Below are 20,769 nucleotides of genomic sequence, written 5' to 3'. Positions count from 1 at the left end.
AGTGAAACATACAGTACTCCTTTATTCTTTGTAAGGGGTACATTTTCGGTTGGGATTTTCGTTTTTTCATAAAGGTAACCCGCCCTCATACGAAGAAAATGAAAATATTAGTGTATGTTTACTTGTATAATTTTATTTTCGCCGTGGTACACACAAGTTCTTAGCATTGTGGCAACTGCGAACTTTCACACGCTGTATTTAAATTCACAACACATTATATTTCCACAAAAACATGTTACACGATGGCAATTAAACAAATAAATTTCACGACAAGTATTACGTCCCTTGAATTTATATTATTCACCACATGAAGATACCATACCTAACCTAACCTATGAGGTCTCATTATCTTAATAATAACTAAAATTTACTTAAATCCTGATGTGATAAATTTAAAGAAAAAACTGTATTATCCTTAAATATAAAGTTATGTCTTTCAACAGTCGCAGTCATCCACAGAATTCTCCCAATGCTTATGATTTACATTCACAAGTAGAATTTCTAACATTCGCTTAGCTCGCCTCAATTGATCAGCTGATTGGCTTGGCGCGCTTTCTACAGTACGGTTTGTATATTACGAAGCCAGTGCTTTCATTGACCTGTCTCAGTCTTATCCTTTGCTTTGACAATATGAAAGTGACTGAGGCTTGAGCGATGCTAGTAATATCATTCCTTATGCAGCCAGACCCTGGTATGGTGTTGCTGTTAGGGTCGGTTGGTTCATTCATTTCAGTGAGCTTGGCAGATTGATTTCGTAGCAACTTTTGGCTCAGTGAAGAAAGCAACAGGAAACTACCTCACTCCTCCTTTCCCTAGTACGCCTCTTCAGTGATGTATAGGCCATGTATGACAGCTAATGGTGGAGCTGTTGGGGTTCCAACCAGCCTTTGGGCTGAGGACTGAACATGCATATAGTTGGGACACGCAACTGATCTCTAGCTGGCAGCAAAGAAAACGGCATGCGTTTGATACCCTAGCCCCTCGCTTGCCCAGCAGGGGAGGGTTAATGATGGCAGTGGACTTCAAAATGCAAGTTCTCATTCCCCAACAAAAATCCTCACAGTTCTACTGCGAAATGAACCTCTTACAGAAAAGAGAAGTTCATGAAACACGACACGGATAGCAGGCATGACAGATTTGTGATTCACCTAGCAGACGGTGGCGACGACGAATAGAGCTAGGGAAAATACAGCATTTTATTTTTAATAGTAGCTAAGTTAGTTGGCTATTTTATGTCCAAGCTACACATTCCGATGGTTATTATTATTAATCCGGCACCATGGCTAAATGGATAGCGTGCTGGCCTTTTGTCCAAGCTGCATTAGTTAAAAAGGGACGTAAAACTCGTATTATTATTATTATTATTATTATTATTATTATTATTATTATTATTATTATTATTATTATTATTATTATTATTATTATTATTCCTGTCCCTAGTACGCGATATACTTTTTTCCTTTCTTTACTGAAAGCGAGACACTGATGTTAGCAGCATAAAAGTAATATTTACTCAATGTGGGTGGGGGGACGCAGACGAAGAATACACCCTGAGTTTCCCCTGCCTGTCGTAAGAGGCGACCAAGGGATGATTGTATTAGAACCATGAAACTACTTGTGATTAGAATCATCACACGGGGAATAACATGGATCGTCTTTACTTGCGAGTAGTACCACTATGTTAGGTACACAACAGGTTTGTGATTAGTAGCAGCAGAGAGTGCCTTCACTGTGGATTTCCAGTACCTGTGATTAGTACCACTATGTGAGCGACACTGTGGGTCTGCGTTTCCTGTGATTAGTACCCACTATGTGAGAAATACCACGGGAATACCGGCGCCCCTGATTAGTACATCTATGTGAGGAACAGCATTGGTTTGCGGTGCCTATGAGTTGGCGCCTATGTGAGGAACAACATTGGTTTGTGTTGCCTATGAGTGGCACCATTATGTGAGAAACAATGTAGGTTGTGTAACCTGTGCAATGTAAGATACTTGTGAGTAGTACCATAATGTGTGGAACACCGCAGTCTATGCTACTTTTGATTAGTACCGCAATATGACAAATACCATGGTTCTACTTTTCTAGTGATAAGTAGCATTTTGAGTGGCCGTTGACCTGGATTTTGTACCCCTTTAGACATCAAGCATCATCATTTCAAGAGTGTGCCTTAGAAGCAGTCCCTTGGTCAGCAGTGGTATTGGTTTAAGTTTCTGGGAAGGTGGGGGGCATTGTGGGTCGGATTCACTGATTGTCTTTAAATCATATTCATCCATGCATTCTTCATCATCACATTTTGAATTCTGGTCAGAGGATGATTTTGGACTTTTAAATTGTCGTTACATTTCGACTCATTTTGTTCCATTAGTGGCCAATGACCTAGATGTTAGGCCCCTTTAAACAACAAGCATCATCATAATCTAAAAATAATATTTTTATAGGCCTACTTTGATATGAATTTAAGTTTAGTATCCTGGGAGACCTGCTTCTTTCTTTCTTTCTTTCTTTCTTTCTTTCTTTCTTTCTTCTAATAACTGCAACCACCGTATGTGTTATGCACGAAACAAAATATTCTGTGATATTGGTTTGTGTTGTGGTTCATGATCAGGTTTTTATATTTTGTCTTAAGAATAAATTAAATGCTAACTTGTTTAAATAATCAACGCAAAATATGATGACCATGCTCTTGACAGCGCTCACTTGCCTGTTAAATGACACGCGTCCCTTGTGTCCAGAGGAAAGAAACCGACTGACAACCCTCAACCTCATCACTAGGGCGGGCCACGTTTTGGTATCAGAAGCTGCAGCTTGGAGATATGTTCTCCGTCCCAACTTTATATTCAGTCTAAAGTGCCTGCTGAAGACATTCATGCCTAGGGTAACCAGACGTCCTCTTTTATCCAGACATGACCTCCTGTTATGACCATTGTCCAGGGTGCGGGTGTATTATTAAAAAATAAAACGTCCTGCTTATTTTAGGGTAATCTGGTTTACAAGTATTCTTCACTACGCGACGCCGCACTAGCGGCGATTGGGAAGAAAAATTGGTGGGGGGGGGCACAAAAATTTATGGAAAACCAAAAGACCCGGGTCCAAGGGATATAGTGGGTGGGGAGTGTAGACATCAAAAATGAAGAAAAAAAATACTATAAAATGTTTTTTGATACTCTCTGAGCAAATTTTGATTGAAACATAAAGGTTGACAGTTTACCAACGTAAGTGTGGTAATAATCTCACTATACAATAAAACTTTCACCAAAGGAACAATAGTTATGCATGTATTACAATTAAATAGAAGTACGGTGTGTTCATACAGTTTAAAATTAATTTAGTATTTGACTACACTCTAACAAGGTAACAGATAGAACTACACAGACACATTGAGTAAGACTGCCAGACTGACGAACGCGCGTGACAAACGGGTGACCTTGGCAAAAATATACCCCTGCTACCCTTCGCTGCAGAATACTACTACTACTAAAACGTTTTCATTCGTCCCCTGAAGGGGGAGGCGGGCCTCTTAGACAGTGACGCCGTCTCTCAGGCCGGAAGATTTGTTACGATGAAGGAGATGCTCGGAGAAGGTGAGGCGGTTGGCGGCCGTTGCCTATACTAGGAACTGTCCCGGCATTCGCCTTAGTTCAGGAGAATGGAAAACAATGGAAAACCATTCTCAGGACAGCCGACGGTTGGCGGCAACCGTGAGGTCCAGCCCTGTCCCGGCCCCCAAATGCAGAGGCGGTAGAGCCGTGGCCACCCCTCCTCTGCTCTGTTGGCCGATCAGAGTGCAGAGCTGTTGGGTCACGGACCAGACGTGGCCACTTTTGGTCCGAGACCTACTCTGTACCTACTGACCTCCCAGAACCTGCTACACATTACTCCGCGGATCTCCGCCATTTGCTGTGGCGCTGTAGAATTCGGTTAGCAGCGACGAATGACAGTTTGCATTGTAAGCATGTTTCCGGTAAGTATTTTCCTTAATAATTTAATATTTAAAAGAAAAAAATAGCTGAAAAGAACAGGGTTTATATATTTTTTTAAATAATTCCCAGTCTCAGGCGGCTAAAATGGAATAAAAATTTAATCATTTCTCTACAAAGTGGGGGGGGGGGGCAACTGCCTCCCCTAATCGCCACTACTGCGCAATGGCATTATCGATATTGTATCGATATATATAGAAATGTGATTCATCTATGCATGACTTGCTCTCTCAGTAATACCCCGTCAGAACACTGTTACGACTCAGTGTTGCCAGGTCCTAAGTTCAAATTCCCCTAGATCACATCTAAAATAATCCCTCAAATAATAATAATAGCACTGCCAGTTATTCACTAAAAGAATAAATCACTCCACAGAATTATTCACACATTACAGATATCGCCTTACTTTGTTAACACAGTACGCAAATAGCCTTACAACTGCATGGACTGCAGTCACAGTGAAAACTGCATCGTGTTATGTTATATGACTGCAATGTTCCTCCTATACATGACGTCAGATACAGTAGAGACAATACGCGACACTCTGTGAGATATCGAGGGACAGCTAATACAGCTCTCTCTAGAGGATTGACCTGAGAACTGCTGATTCTGTCATAAGAGCACGTGTATTTGTGTGTGAAGTTTTTGGTGTTATTTATGCGTTTTCAGTGAGTTGACATAATTAAATAGTAGCGTGTGTCATTCCTTGATATCTCCTCTCAACATGAGGGAAAAGGTATGTGCTGTGTTTGGCTGCAGTAACTATGAAGTAGAGATGAATGCGTGGTCTTTCTTCCGTTTCCCTCGTGACAAGAAAATGTAAGTTATGTTATGTTTGCATATATATTCTTCCAGTGACAATGAGATTTTCATAGTAATTCATAATCTGCCCTACTCGACCCATATTTTAACTGGCTTAAAATATAATACGCGTATTTTATTGTGTAGTGCAGCAGTTAACCTTCAATACGGATGTATTGTTGTAGGTGTGATCTGTGGGTTTGATTTAATTCAGGAAAATACATATGCATATGAGTGTGGCTGGTTGTGTTCCAAGTTACCCTGTTTGGAATGCCGTAATGTGTTGTCAAGCACTGAAGAAAATATGGGTGATTTAAGAAATGTACGTAGTTTGTTGAAACAATATGATGATGCAAATTTGCTTTACCCTAATGTAATGGCATTATAGCAAGTATTGCTTATAGGGAAAGTTTGAATGTTTTTGAGGCTAAATTTATAGATTTTCTTTCTGTTAGTAGGCTTCAGGTTAAAAGGAAAATTATCCAGCTCTTAAATGTAAATTCATTGAATCATGTTTGTAAGGAATGTGCCGATATTTTTGTTGACAAGTGTTTTAATATGATGATACAATTCTTTTAGATGAGAAAAAAGAAAAATCTAGCCGTGAACGTTCGGGCGGGAATTCTAAAGCTAAAAAAGCAATCCATAAATGAAAGATCAAGCCCTTCCACAGCAGTCCATTTCACATCTTGATTATATGTCTAATTTCAGTCTCTAAATAATAACCTGTTCAATAATTCTTCATTCATTTATCCAGAATTGCTTTAGCAACTTTGAAGTTAATATCTTAGTAACACTTTCTTTCTAGACGTAATTTATTTATTCATTTCCGTATATACATTTCCATTGATATTTGAATTTAGCGCAAATTTTCAGGTCAAGCCACTTGGAGCACCACTTGCGACTTGTCTCCCATTTTAACAAGGCTAAATCCGGAAGTGTCGCGTATTGTCTCTACTGTATTTGATGACGTTGACAACTAATGGCGTTTACTCTACAAGCGGACCAATTAACTATGTACGAGACTCAAAGTGCATGTTTTTCCTTGACATCTACCAAAAAAAAAAGCTCCTGCGGTTACTGAGAAGAAGGAAGGTCAGAGAGAGAAGGCAAGAGAGGCCTATACAACGCGTGTCTCCAATGTTTTGATATATCGGTAGATTGTAATTCGTATTATTTAAAAAAAATGCAATAGATTTTATATAAATACACCTATCCACTGGTAGGCAATAAACATGTAAAAAAAAAAAAAAAAAAAAAAAAAACAGGTGAGTTGGTCATGCGGTAAAGGACGCACAGCTGTGAGCTTGCATCCGGGGGATAGTGGGTTCGAATCCCACTGTCTGCAACCCTGAAGATGGTTTTTTGTGGTTTCCCTTTTTCACACCAGGCAAATGCTGGGGCTGTACCTTAATTAAGGCCACGGCCGCTTCCTTCCATCTCCTAGGTCTTTCCTATCCCATCATTGCCATAAGACCTATCTGTGTCGGTGTGACGTAAAGCCACTAGCAAAAGAAGAAAAAGAGGTAAAAGAAACGAGAAGAAGGAATTCCAAGGCACGTGAAAGAATTGTACCTTAAGAGCTGCTAGAAGAGAAAAATCATGACATTGCATGATTAACTGCAATACCTGAGACAGGCAGGCTGGCCAACAGCAGAAAAAAACTCAAGATAAAACCAATACAATAGCGGAACCAAGCATGCTATTGCAATGAAATAAATAGTTATGTCTCCTCCCCACCCCCACCCCCCTAGCCACTAGAAATTTACCAAAAAATAATTTTCCCCCTAAAACTCTGCCTGACTCTTCTATGTATAGCCCCAACTTTCCCCCTGGGACGATTAAATCCATTGAGAGGTAAAACCCGTAAGTTGGCAACACTGTGCTACGTTAATGTGTGACAGCTGACAACATGACAAGCGATAACGGAGATTTGAAAGAAGCCTGTTTTAAATGGATGGTGCTGTAAAGTCACACTAATTATTGTGATGTAAAAAAATTTATTCTGTATTTACAAGCCAACAATGGGATGTCACGATGTCAAAATCACCGATTTTGTTCAAATTTCGTAGGTCGGTAGTACTAAACCACAAAAACATACTGGCAAAGCAGTAGCGCGCAACTCTCAAAAAATTCCGAGAAAAGCGATTTTGAAAATGTCGAGAAAAGTTATGAAACGTTTAGCATGCCAGATACCGTCAAGCGAGAGACTGTGGCGCGGTGGTCGAGCAAATAAACAGTTGAAAAGGGCCACGGCTTACTTCGAGCACCTTCTTTGTATAAATCGCTTACTGGACCCCGGCAACTCTGTAGAGATTGCAGGAGAGCCCTAACTAAAAAAACCAAACTCCATGGCACTACAGCCCTTGAAGAGCCTTGGCCTACCAAGCGACCGCTGCTCAGCCCGATTACGAGGTGTCGTGTAGTCAGCACGACGAATCCCCTCGGCCGTTATTCTTGGCTTTCTAGACCGTGGCCGCTATCTCACCGTCAGTTAGCTCCTCAATTCTAATCACGTAGGCTGACTGAACCTCGAACCAGCCCTCAGGTACAGGTAAAAATCCCTGACCTGGCCGGGAATCGAACCCGGGGCCTCCGGGTAAGAGGCAGGCACGCTACCCCTACACCACGGAGAGGCCTAACTACTGGGGGAAAATTTTTCAAAATCTATTTTGACAGTAATAGAAGAAAATAAACCTCTCGTAACTTTTTTCGATATTTTCAAAATCGCTTTTATCGAAAATGTTTGAGAGTTGCGCGCTACTACTTTGCCAGTGTGTTTTTGTGATGTAGTACTACCAACCTACAAAGTTTGAATAAAATCGGCGATGCGGACATCGTAACCTCCCCTAGTAAGTCTAAATCCTTTGAAACTGATTAGGTGAATATATATATATATCACTTCTGCAATTTCAAATAATTCCAGAATGAGAGTAAAAATTACTCTGAATGTATCAAGTTACCTTGTAGTCAGAAAAGGGCGCAGAGTATTTCAGTTCACGTCGTTCAGTTGATTGTAATTCAGAGCTATTAACACGTAAAAAATATTTTTACTGGGCGAGTTGGCCCTGCGGTTAGGAGCGCGCAGCTGTGAGCTTGCATCCAGGAGATAGTGGGTTCGAACCCCACTTTCGGCAGCCCTGAAGATGATTTTCCGTGGTTTCCCATTTTCACACCAGACACATGCTAGGGCTGTACCTTAATTAAGGCCACGGCCGCTTCCTTCCCATTTCTACGCCTTTTTCATCCCATCGTCGCCATAAGACCTATCTGTGTCGGTGCGACGTAAAGCAAAATAGCAACAATTTTTTCTTTTTTGCAATACCAGAACACAATGCAAATATAGAAAGAGTACTTGCATTGATCTCAGCACAATGGACTGATAATAGGAGCCGTTTCAAAGTAGAATCATGTGAAAATGCTCTTAATCTATATAAATAAAATCGTAACGACATGTCTGTACATTGACTATTTTGGCAAAATTTCCGTACAGTTATCCGTTTCAGGTGTAATAATGACCATCTGCATACTTTTTTTAGCTTTGGTGTCTGTTTGTTTGAGTACTTGTAAATTGAAAACTACTGGATATATTTCTACCAAATTTGATATTTATAATACACCTGTCCTTGCGTAGGTTTTAGGGCCAATATTATTTCTGAATACCTAAATTGACTGGGGGTGTATCCCAAACCGAAACCATAATTTTGCACCCCCACAAAATATGCACATCCAAAATTAATGGAAATCTACCATCTTTTATGGAAATCAATTTCTGAAACTTTTTTCTCGTGTGCATCATGTGCATAAGAGGATTAATAAGGTAGATATCATAAACGGACGGTTTTTGAGCACAAGTCCAAACGGACTTTGCTGAGATACGAGAAAATATCATAGGACCAGCCATTTAGACTCTAAATACTGCGTCTTACGGTAGAATCCGTTTGTTAATACGGCATACCGTTTAGCAGCAGTTAATCTGTAAATGAAGGTCTGCAATATTGTAAATATGCATATACGTTCGGATGTCGATCTGTAGCCACAGGAAAGGGAGTGTCTGCTATTGCAATCAGTACTCCTCACATCGACTTTGACTGGCAGTAGGAATGGGGTCCTTCTCCAACTCAGGTGTTACAGTCATTAGTAAGGAGGGCCTACCATTGTAATGAATAATTCCCTTCTCGATTTGATTTGCAGAACCTGATTGTGGCTGTAGGTAAGGGTGCCCGCCATTATAAACAAATGTGAAAATCCACAGCCTGTTTCCAGTCATTCGACTGGGTCAGGAATGGAATGAATGAAGCCCCCATCTAGCGGCAAGGATAGGAATCGTGCCGGCTGCCGAAGCCTGTCGCACTCCTCTGGGGCAATGATTAATGACTGACAGATGAAATGAAATGATATTGGAGAGTGTTGCTGGAATGAAAGATGACAGGGAAAACCGGAGTACCCGGAGAAAATCCTGTCCCGCCTCCGCTTTGTCCAGCACAAATCTCACATGGAGTGACCGGGATTTGAACCATGGAACCCAGCGGTGAGAGGCCGGCGCGCTGCCGCCTGAGGCACGGAGGCTGGCATTAGGCATAGTGGCATGCTATTTTAATGGAAACTCACCAACTCGGTGTGACTGGAAGAGGGGCCTGTCATTATAATGATAACAGCACAACTCAGTTTTGACTGGCAGTAGGGAAGTTGTCTGCCATTATATTAAAAGCTTCTCAACTGTAATCTGTCTGGAAATAGGAAAGGGGGCCAGCCATTGTAACGAACACTCCCCAAATCGATTATGACCGCGCAGTAGGCAGTGGGGCCTGCCATTATAATGTAAACTTCCCAACTAGCTTGTGAATGGCAGTAGGCAAGTGAGCCTGTCGTTATCATCACAACTCCGTAACTCACACTTTACATTGGAAACAACGTATGGGTACCTGCCCATTCAGTTTCTCGGATAAAGCTAAGAAACATGCAGTTTTAAAAAATCTTATTCACTGCATGCATCGAACAGTAATTTACTTCGATATCCGTATACAATGTAAAATACCATAGCGAAGCACGGGTACATTTGCTAGTCTCTATATGTAAAATAACATGTCCTGACTGACTGACTGACTGACTCATCATCGCGGAGCTAAAACTACCGGACATCAAGAAATGAAATTTTGGGGATACATTTATATTACAATGTAGGTGCTCATTACGGGAGGGTTTTTGGATATTCCGTCGTCATCATCATCATCATCATCTGTTTACCCTCCAGGTTCGGCTTTTCCCTCGGACTCAGCGAGGGATCCCACCTCTACCGCCTCAAGGGCAGTGTCCCGGAGCTTCAGACTCTTGGTCGGGGGATACAACTGGGGAGAATGACCAGTACCTCGCCCAGGCGGCCTCACCTGCTATGCTGAACAGGGGCCTTGTGGAGGGATGGGAAGATTGGAAGGGATAGGCAAGGAAGAGGGAAGGAAGCGGCCGTGGCCTTAAGTTAGGTACAGCCCTAGCATGTGCCTGGTGTGAAAATGGGAAACCACGGAAAATCATCTTCAGGGCTGCCGAAAGTGGGGTTCGAACCCACTGGAGAAGAAGTGGGAAACCACGGAAAACCACTTCCAGGATGGCTGAGGTGGGAATCGAACCCACCTCTACTCAGTTGACCTCCCGAGGCTGAGTGGACCTCGTTCCAGCCCTCGTACCACTTTTCAAATTTCGCGGCAGAGCCGGGAATCGAACCCGGACCTCCGGGGGTGGCAGCTAATCGTGCTAACTACTACACCACAGAGGCGGACATATATTCCGTCGTCAAGGGGGTTAATTTTTAAAATGAGTGTATCTATATCTCAGAAACTTAACAGTTTAAAGAGGTGAAAATTGGTATTTGTAATCTCCTTTAAAAATAAAGAAACACGTATTATTTGTTTCTGAAAAATCTACTTGGGGGGGGGGGGCGTGAACAGGAGTGACAAAGGGGTGAATTTTTAAAATGTGTATATCTCAAAAACGTAACATGTTACAGACGTGAAATTTGGTATTTGGAATCTCTTGTAAAAGTAAAGGAACATGCATAATTTGTTTCTGAAAATCCACTTAAGGGGATGTGTTCAAGGGGGTAATTTTTTTAAATGAGCATATCTACAGTATATCTCCAAAACATAACATATTAGAGACGTTTAAATTGGTATTAAGAATATCCTGTAAAAGTAAAGGAAAACACACAATTTTTTTCTGGAAATTCACTTAAGGCGATGTGTTAAAAGGAGTAAATTTTAAAATTAGCATATTTGCAGTATATCTCAAAAACTTAACGTGAAAATTTGTATTTTTATTGTTTTTAAAAAGTAAAGTAGGCTAATATATATTTTTGTTTTTCGAAAAAACACTTGGGGGGGGGGTAAAAAAGGACTGAAAAGGGGGTAAATTATTTTTAATAGGATACTGGTATCCTAAAAACTGAAGATGTTACAGACATGAAAATTTGTATTTGGAATCTTCTTTAAAAATGAAAGAACACGTATTTTTTTCTTCGGAAAATTCACTTAAGGGGGTGGGGTGGATGAAAAGAAGTGAAGAAAGTGTTGAATTCTTGTTTATGAGGATACTTAAATATATTAATTACTGAAGATGTTACAGACGTGAACATTGGTATTTAGAATCTCCTTTGAAAATAAAGAAATACGTACTCTTTTGTTTTAAAAAGAACAGTTAAGGGGATATTTTTTTCTGGCACCGTCTGCCTTTTTAAATAGTTGTGTCCTCTTTTTATCTGTTTGCATCTGTTTACCCTATTCATGCCAGACGAACATACAGATTGAACAAACAAACAAACGAATCAGTAAACATATTGAGATGATTCATAGTTTTGTGTAATAATTTGTCTCCTTTGGTTCGAAAATCATTCCACAGTGCCATCAATTTAAAAGGGCCCGGTGTGGAACAGAGAGCTTAGCAGAAAGCGATAAGCTCGGAATGCAAGGTCAGTCTAGTACAAGAAAGTGGAGAAGCGTGTACAGTGCTGTTCAGTCGTGTGTGTGAAACTGAAGAACTATGGTGCGATTTACTACAGAACAAAGAATTTTCATTTGTTGCCACTTCTTAAAACACGAATCCGCTGCTCAGTGTCGTAGAGCATTTCGAAAACACTATCCTGGCGTTGATCCTCCTAACAGACGTACAGTTCGTAAAATAGTGTACAAATTCAAAACTACAGGATCGGTATTAGACCGGAAAAAAGATAGAAGACGACAAGTTCTAACACAAGACAAGATTGACGATATTCGTAGTCAATTAGAACTTTCGCCTCGGAAGTCTCTTTCGAAGTTAGCACAGGAAGCAGGAATCAGCTATGGATCAGCACAGAAAGCGACAAAATTACTTGAAAGTTCTTTGAAAGGTAAGACTATTTAATTTACTAAATAAACGATACTGAGATAGCTTTGTACGCTTTATGTTAATGCATGAGAATGTGTGTGCGTCGGCCTGCGGTCTCTGAGGCAAAGGGACTGGAATGTCTGCACTCAGCAGGCACGCGAGCGGCGCGTGCAAGCACGAACTTCCTGTTCTGCCCAGACAGATCGACTCTTATCTGCTACACGAAAACATTGACTCACACTTTGCAGTTTGCTGGATTACAACTGACAAGAGTGAAGAGCTGCCAGTAGAAGATCATATAAAGTCGCCTGGGTAGTAGCGGAGTTGTTATGGTAACTAGGGCTCTCTAAAGACTAGGTATGCTCGCCCGCCATTATGGTTCATTCCTGCACTACGTTGGTAAGGCAGTAGACCGCCCCAGCCTTACATATCCCTCTTCTTTACTGTTCTCGACGCTAGAAAATAATGCTAAAATAACATACTGAAAAAATACTCATTCTCAGTATTACTCAAACGATTACTCAACATAAATATTAGTATATTTTGTATATTATTGTGTGAGTTTTACTCGAGACGGTGATTGTTAAAGCTAGGTCGTTGATAATTAGCCTTTTAATAAACAAACAAAACAGGCATGTACTCACACTGGAGAAATAATAGAACAAACAGCTTACTAATAAATCGTTTTAAAAAATTATATTATTGATAAGTAGATAGGTTGTTCGTAAGCTATGCACCGCGCTACCGTCTTATGAAATGAGGGACACCATGGTATTGATATAGGCTACTGCCATTCTTAAATCGTGAAATTTGACGAGGTAATTGGTCAGTGTCGAAGATATATAAATTGTGATAGAAGTGAAATTGATTGAGCGCTATATTCAATGTTGTCTAAATAATAAGAAAAATATTCTTCGAACAAATATAACGCTGAAATGTGATGTACGAAGACGAACACATCTTTTTTTTTTTTTTTTTTTTTTGCTAGGGGCTTTACGTCGCACCGACACAGATAGGTCTTATGGCGACGATGGGATAGGAAAGGCCTAGGAGTTGGAAGGAATCGGCCGTGGCCTTAATTAAGGTACAGCCCCAGCATTTGCCTGGTGTGAAAATGGGAAACCACGGAAAACCATCTTCAGGGCTGCCGATAGTGGGATTCGAACCTACTATCTCCCGGATGCAAGCTCACAGCCGCGCGCCTCTACGCGCACGGCCAACTCGCCCGGTACGAACACATCTAAGTAACTGGGATTCTGTAAGTTTTTTTCTTCTAAAATTTAGCCCCTTTTCTTATTTACCAGTATTTAAAAAACATTCTATGTGCAAAATAAACTTAATTTTTGGTCAGTGTTTCTTTTTACAAATTGCTTTACTTCGCACCGTCACAGATAGGTCTTATGGCGACGATGGGACAGGAAAGGGCTAGGAGTGGGAAGGAAGCAGCCGTGTCCTTAATTAAGGTGTGAAAATGGGAAACCACGGAAATCCATCTTCAGGGATGCCGACAGTGGGGTTCGAACTCACTATCTCCCGAATACCGGATACTGGCCACACTTAAGTGACTGCAGCTATCGAGCTCGGTTTTGGTGAGTGATATGATATGATATGATATGATATGATATGATATGATATGATATGATATGATATGATATGATATGATATGATATGATATGATATGATATGATATGATACTTTATTATTTTTCTCTAGATCTACAGTAACAAATACCCATTTGATCCGTTAAAGAATGCTATAACTTAAATCCCATCAGCTTATGCAGTTGTAATGAACAGAGGATTTTAGTTTGTTCAACCGAGCATTTAAAACAAATGTTATGTTATTATAAATTACATTCGGGAAGAAAATAGGAATAGAGTACTCCTATAGCTGAATCTTCTCTACCAACCTGATAGTCACTGATAGTCAATTACCAGTGACTTGTAAGGGGAGTGACCCACGAGCTGTGGGGAATATTGAAATATTTTGACTTTGGCAAAGTTACAGAACTTTTTTTTACAGATTCCTCTGCTTTGAGGAGAAGTAGTATGATTTCTCAACACTACTCACCTTATTAAACTTCAAAGGGTTGCAACATTGGTTAACTTGCTCAGGTAGTACATTTACAAAAAATTATGATATTTAAGTAATATTTTACAAATTTACTGTATCCTTTTATTACAGTATTTCTTCTTCTCCTTTATCTGTTTAACCTCCGGGGTCGGTTTTCCCTCGGACTCAGAGAGGGATCCCACCTCTACCACCTCAAGGGCAGTGTCTTGGAGCTTCATACTCTGGGTCGGGAGATACAACTGGGGAGAATGACCAGTACCTCGCCCAGGTGGCCTCACCTGCTATGTTGAACAGGGGCCTTGTGGGGGGGGGGGGGGGGGTGGAAAAATTGGAAGGGATAGACAAGGAAAAGGGAAGGATGAGGCCCTGGCCTTAAGTTAGGTACCATCCCGGCATTTGCCTGGAGGAGAAGTGGGAAACCACGGAAAATCACTTCCAGGATGGCTGAGGTGAGAATCGAACCCACCTCTACTCAGTTGACCTCCCGAGGCTGAGTGGACCCGTTCCAGCCCTCGTACCACTTTTCAAATTTCGTGGTAGAGCCGGGAATCGAACCCGGGCTTCCAAGGTAGGCAGCTAATCACACTAACCACTACACAACAGAGGCGGACTATTACAGTATTTACAAAACAATAACATTCCATTCCTTGCTTACATCTTTCTCTTCTTTTCGGAAGCAGTTCCATACATTTTACCTCGTTTCCGTACTTTTTTTTTAAAGTCCACAACAGTATAGGATCGAATTTTGAAGAAGTGTTTAAACAGTTTTTTCTTTTAAATGATAGCATGTTGGAGAACATGTACTGGTACATTCATCTTTCAAAATTTTCTCCGCTACAAGATTTGCACCATTTACAATTTCATAACTTCAAAATTTGGTTTCTTTAGACCACCCCAATTTAAAAAAAAAGATATGAATGTTTCAGAGCTTGAGTCAGAAATATCATAGGTTAAAAACCTGTCTGCATACAGGCCCACCACAGATCTTGGTTTACAAAAATGCACTTGTACTACCACCAACGTTAAACAAATTATTTCTGTCATATGAAGTTAGTTTTGACAGATATTGTAACTGTAGTGTTTGGATGTTGAACTCCTGTTGCCGGACTTTCGGGGGCAGAACTGAATATTGAATGATCAACGTGACTGAATTAAGGGGTGTAGTAGTGTCAGGTGGTGGTGGTGATTATTGTTTTAAGAGGAGGTACAACTAGGCAACCATCCTCTATATAACACCAATCACAGAGAGAAAACGGAAGGGGTCCGACACTTCGAAAAATGAAGATATCGGCCAAAGGAAGACAAGGGCAACGAAGGGCGTGAAAATGAATGACTCCCTAGCCCTTGCAAACCTAATAGCGTCGGGGTCGGAAAAGAACGAGAGTTGACCAAGGGAGATCGAATAGGATAGATGAAAGTGAGGAGCCTGGCACAAGTAAGTGGAAGCAATGCCAGGACTCAGCTAAGGGCCCCATGGTCGCCAACCCACGCTCCAAAGTTCAGAGTCCCTGGGGCTGTAGTAGTGTCAGTGGGAGCTAGATGCAAGTTTAAGTCAGCAGTTGAAGTAGAAGGTGTAGTAGAGGCAGTGGAGGCATAATGCAGATCAGAAGGAAATCTAAACAACCTGTATCCCGCAATAGAGATATTACTACAATTAGGTGCAGAACAACCCACCATTATGTAATAAACATACACACAAATATAGCCCTATTCTGTCCCTGCACGCGGTGATTAAAGCAATACATTCAATGTGACGAAACGAGCGCTCATAGGAGAAACTAGAGTTTAATCTCATGGTCCATTGCGCTTGTATGAACCAAAATGGCGGCTAAGCATACCCATCTTATAGAGCCTTAATGGTAACCATTGCGTCACTGGCTCTGCTGGTGAAAACCCCTTCGCCCCGTGCCTCATCGGGCATGTGCATTCTTCTGATCTCCCAACAATATAGCTGCAAGCGAGCCCGAATGTACAGTACCACACCACCGTTTGGCAGAGAAATAAAGTGAACTCTTCTTCATTTTGTGGGCATGATAGCTGATTGGTATCGTCTCGGTCTTCTCACTCAAGCAACTTTTAGAGGTTCGAATCCCAGTCTTTTTAAAATAAAAAGGCACGCTCCAGTGATTTAGATTACAAGTTAAACCGGAGGCCCTGTGCTCCTATTACATTATCAATTAATCACCACTGATCTGCATTAAGGGTTGTCGCGCAGGTAGCAGATTCCCTATTAGTTGGTTACCTTGTCTTTTCTTAAATAAATTCAAAGAAGTTGGACATTTAACGAAATTATTATTATTATTATTATTATTATTATTATTATTATTATTATTATTATTATTATTATGTGGTTCATGTTTGTGGGTTACTGTAGTCACGTCCTAGTTCGTGAACCATGGGCAACGGCTGAGTGGCCTAGTAAGTGGTCCTGAGAGTCGGGATACCAGTTGCTATGGAATGGGAGTGGGCATCTCGGACATATTCTGAGTCCTGGCCCTCCTTGTGCTCACACGACTAGGACTATACAATCCACCGGTGGTCCATAACCCGTTAGAGGAGAGATCCTCACTTGGACTATGTGTAAGTAGGGTAGCATCCTGCTTCATGAATCTACTGAGCTCAGAACATTTTAAGCAAGCCTCGGACCTATGGGAGTAATGGAGTCCCACTCCCATTTGACAGGCGAGGAACTCCTTGGAAACAACTTGGCGAACGAAATGGAATTCGATGGGGAGCTATCAATATTAATGGGGCTTATGGAAGAAAGAAGGTAGAACTGGCTGAGTCAGCAAAGAGGATGCATCTGGATGTGCTAGGAGTAAGTAATATTCGGGTAAGGGGAGATAACGAGGAAGAGATAGGAGATTATAAAGTGTACTTGACGGGTGTTAGAAAGGGAAGGGCAGAGTCTGGGGTAGGGCTCTTTATCAGGAATACCATTGCACGCAACATAGTTTCTGTTAGGCACGTAAATGAGCGAATGATGTGGGTAGATTTGTCATTTGGAGGAATTAGGAATAGAATTGTGTCCGTGTATTCACCATGTGAGAGTGCGGATGAGGATGAAGTTGACAAGTTTTATGAAGCATTGAGTGACATCGTGGTCAGAGTCAACAGCAAGGATAGAATAGTGCTAATGGGCGATTTCAATGCGAGAGTTGGGAATAGAACTGAAGGATACGAAAGGGTGATTGGTAAATGTGGGGAAGATATGGAAGCTAATGGGAATGGGAAGCGTTTGCTGGACTTCTGTGCTAGTATGGGTTTAGCTGTTACGAATACATTCTTCAAGCATAAGGCTATTCACCGCTACACATGGGAGGCTAGGGGTACCAGATCCATAATAGACTATATCTTAACAGACTTCGAATTCAGGAAATCTGTTAGGAATGTACGAGTTTTCCGCGGATTTTTCGATGATACAGACCACTATCTGATCTGTAGTGAACTAAGTATATCTAGGCCTAGGGTAGAGAAAGTAAAATCTGTCTGCAAATGAATAAGGGTAGAAAATCTCCAGGACGAGAACATTAGACAGAAGTACATGGATATGATTACTGAGAAGTTTCGAACAGTAGACAGTAAGCAGGTTCAGGATATAGAAAGTGAATGGATGGCATACAGGGATGCTGTAGTAGAAACAGCAAGGGAATGCCTAGGAACAACTGTGTGTAAAGATGGGTAAAGGCGATCATCTTGGTGGAATGATGAAGTGAGAGCAGCTTGTAAACGTAAAAAGAAGGGTTATCAGAAATGGCTCCAAACAAGGGCCGAGGCAGACAGGGAGTTGTACGTAGATGAAAGAAACAGAGCGAAACAAATAGTTGTTGAATCCAAAAAGAAGTCCTGGGAAGATTTTGGTAACAACCTGGAAAGGCTAGGTCAAGCAGCAGGGAAACCTTTCTGGACAGTAATAAAGAATCTTAGGAAGGGAGGGAAAAAGGAAATGAACAGTGTTTTGAGTAATTCAGGTGAACTCATAATAGATCCCAGGGAATTACTGGAGAGGTGGAGGGAATACTTTGAACATCTTCTCAATGTAAAAGAAAATCATCCTGGTGGTGTTGTGAACAGCCAAGCTCATGGGGAGGAGGAAAATGATGTTGGTGAAATTATGCTTGAGGAAGTGGAAAGGATAGTAAATAAACTCCATTGTCATAAGGCAGCAGGAATAGATTAAATTAGACCTGAAATGGTGAAGTATAGTGGGAAGGCAGGGATGAAATGGCTTCATAGCATAGTAAAATTAGCATGGAGTGTTGGTAAGGTACCTTCAGATTGGGCAAAAGCAGTAATTGCACCTATCTATAAGCAAGGGAACAGGAAGGATTGCAACAACTATCGAGGTATCTCATTGATTAGTATACCGGGCAAAGTATTCACTGGCATCTTGGAAGGGAGGGTGCGATCAGTCGTTGAGAGGAAGCTGGATGAAAACCAGTGTGGTTTCAGACCACAGAGAGGCTGTCAGGATCAGATTTGCAGTATGCGCCAGGTAATTGAAAAATGCTACGAGAGGAATAGGCAGTTGTGTTTATGTTTCGTAGATCTAGAGAAAGCATATGACAGGATACCGAGGGAAAAGATGTTCGCCATACTGGGGGACTATGGAGTTAAAGGCAGATTATTAAAATCAATCAAAGGCATTTATGTTGACAATTGGGCTTCAGTGAGAATTGGTGGTAGAATGAGTTCTTGGTTCAGGGTACTTACGGGGGTTAGACAAGGTTGTAATCTTTCACCTTTGCTGTTCATAGTTTACATGGATCATCTGCTGAAAGGTATAAAATGGCAGGGAGGGATTCAGTTAGGTGGAAATGTAGTAAGCAGTCTGGCCTATGCTGACGATTTGGTCTTAATGGCAGATTGTGCCGAAAGCCTACAGTCTAATATCTTGGAACTAGAAAATAGGTGCAATGAGTATGGTATGAAAATTAGCCTCTCAAAGACTAAATTGATGTCAGTAGGTAAGAAAGTCAACAGAATTGAATGTCAGATCGGTGATACAAAGCTAGAACAGGTCGATAATTTCAAGTATTTAGGTTGTGTGTTCTCCCAGGATGGTAATATAATAAGTGAGATTGAATCAAGGTGTCGTAAAGCTAATGCAGTGAGCTCGCAGCTGCGATCAACAGTATTCTGTAAGAAGGAAGTCAGCTCCCAGACGAAGCTATCGTTACATCGGTCTGTTTTCAGACCAACTTTGCTTTACGGGAGCGAAAGCTGGGTGGAGTCAGGAAGTTAGAAGTAACCGACATGAAAGTAGCAAGAATGATTGCTGGGACAAACAGGTGGGAACAATGGCAGGAGGGTACTTGGAATGAGGAGATAAAGGCTAATTTAGGAATGAACTCGATGGATGAAGCTGTACGCATATACCGGCTTCGGTGGTGGGGTCATGTGAGGCGAATGGAGGAGGATAGGTTACCTAGGAGAATAATGGACTCTGCTATGGAGGGTAAAAGAAGTAGAGGTAGACCAAGACGACGATGGTTAGACTCGGTTTCTAACGATTTAAAGATAAGAGGTATAGAACTAAATGAAGCCACAACACTAGTTGCAAATCGAGGTTTGTGGCGACATTTAGTAAATTCACAGAGGCTTGCAGACTGAACGCTGAAAGGCATATCAGTCTATAATGATAATGTATATATGTATTATTATTATTATTATTATTATTATTATTATTATTATTATTATTATTATTATTATTACTGTATTATTATTATTATTATTATTATTATTATTATTATTATTATTATTATTATTATTCCGCCGGGCTGAGTGGCTCAGGCGGTTGAGGCGCTGACCTTCCGACTCCCAACTTGGCAGGTTTGAACCTGGCTCAGTTCGAGGGTATTTGAAGGTGCTCAAAAACGTCAGCCTCGTATCAGTAGATTTACTGGCACGTAAAAGATCTCCTGCGGGACTAAATTCCGGCACCTCGGCGTCTCCGAAAGTCGTAAAAGTAGTTAGTGGAACGTAAAGCCAATATTATTATTATTATTATTATTATTATTATTATTATTATTATTATTCCTAGAAACGAATATTTATCTTCTTGAATTTAAACTACTTTTTAAATCACCAAACCCCGTGCAGCAACACCCCCGAAGGGCGATGGCCTGCCAAGCAACTGCTGCTCAGCCTGCAGATTGTGAGGTGTTGTGTGGTCAGCACAACAAACTCTCTCGGCCGTTATTCTTGGCTTTCTAGATCGGGACCGTGATCTCACCGTCAGATAGCTCCTCTCACATAGGCTGAGTGGACTTCAAACCAGCTCTCAGATCCAGGTAAAAGAGCCTGATGTGACCAGGAATTGAACCTGTGGGCTCCAGGTAAGAGGTAGGCACGATCTTTTAAAAACGCCACTCAAACTTATTCGTCTACTAATGTAATTCCATTCAGTCTCTCCACTGACAGCTCAAAAGATGCCACTTAGTCGAACAGCTCGTCTCTTTACTCTTTCCAGCCCAAATTATTGTAACACTATCCTTTTATTGGAAATCACCCAGAAGAAATCGTGCTGCTATCCTTTGGATTTTTTTCCAACTCTCAA

At 41.1% G+C, this 20,769-nt stretch overlaps 1 protein-coding gene across 2 annotated transcripts in view; it reads left to right on the top strand.

Moving 5' to 3' along the window:
• Positions 1 to 20,769, top strand: part of LOC136884672 (THAP domain-containing protein 1 B) — a 163,505-nt gene that overhangs the window by 12,894 nt on the left and 129,842 nt on the right. The window contains exon 2 of one of the 2 annotated variants that reach the window (XM_068230121.1): positions 11,673 to 12,159. The exons of the other annotated variant lie outside the window; for it this stretch is intronic. Coding sequence (XP_068086222.1) covers positions 11,814 to 12,159 — 346 coding nt within the window. The 5' untranslated portion in view covers positions 11,673 to 11,813. The remainder of the gene's footprint in view (positions 1 to 11,672; positions 12,160 to 20,769) is intronic. 2 annotated transcript variants of the gene reach the window in all.

The sequence above is a fragment of the Anabrus simplex genome, chromosome 13 (assembly GCF_040414725.1).
Source record: "Anabrus simplex isolate iqAnaSimp1 chromosome 13, ASM4041472v1, whole genome shotgun sequence".
Lineage (NCBI taxonomy): Eukaryota > Metazoa > Arthropoda > Insecta > Orthoptera > Tettigoniidae > Anabrus > Anabrus simplex.
Note: the sequence above shows the minus strand (reverse complement) of the source record. Positions and strands in the feature narration are given on the sequence as shown.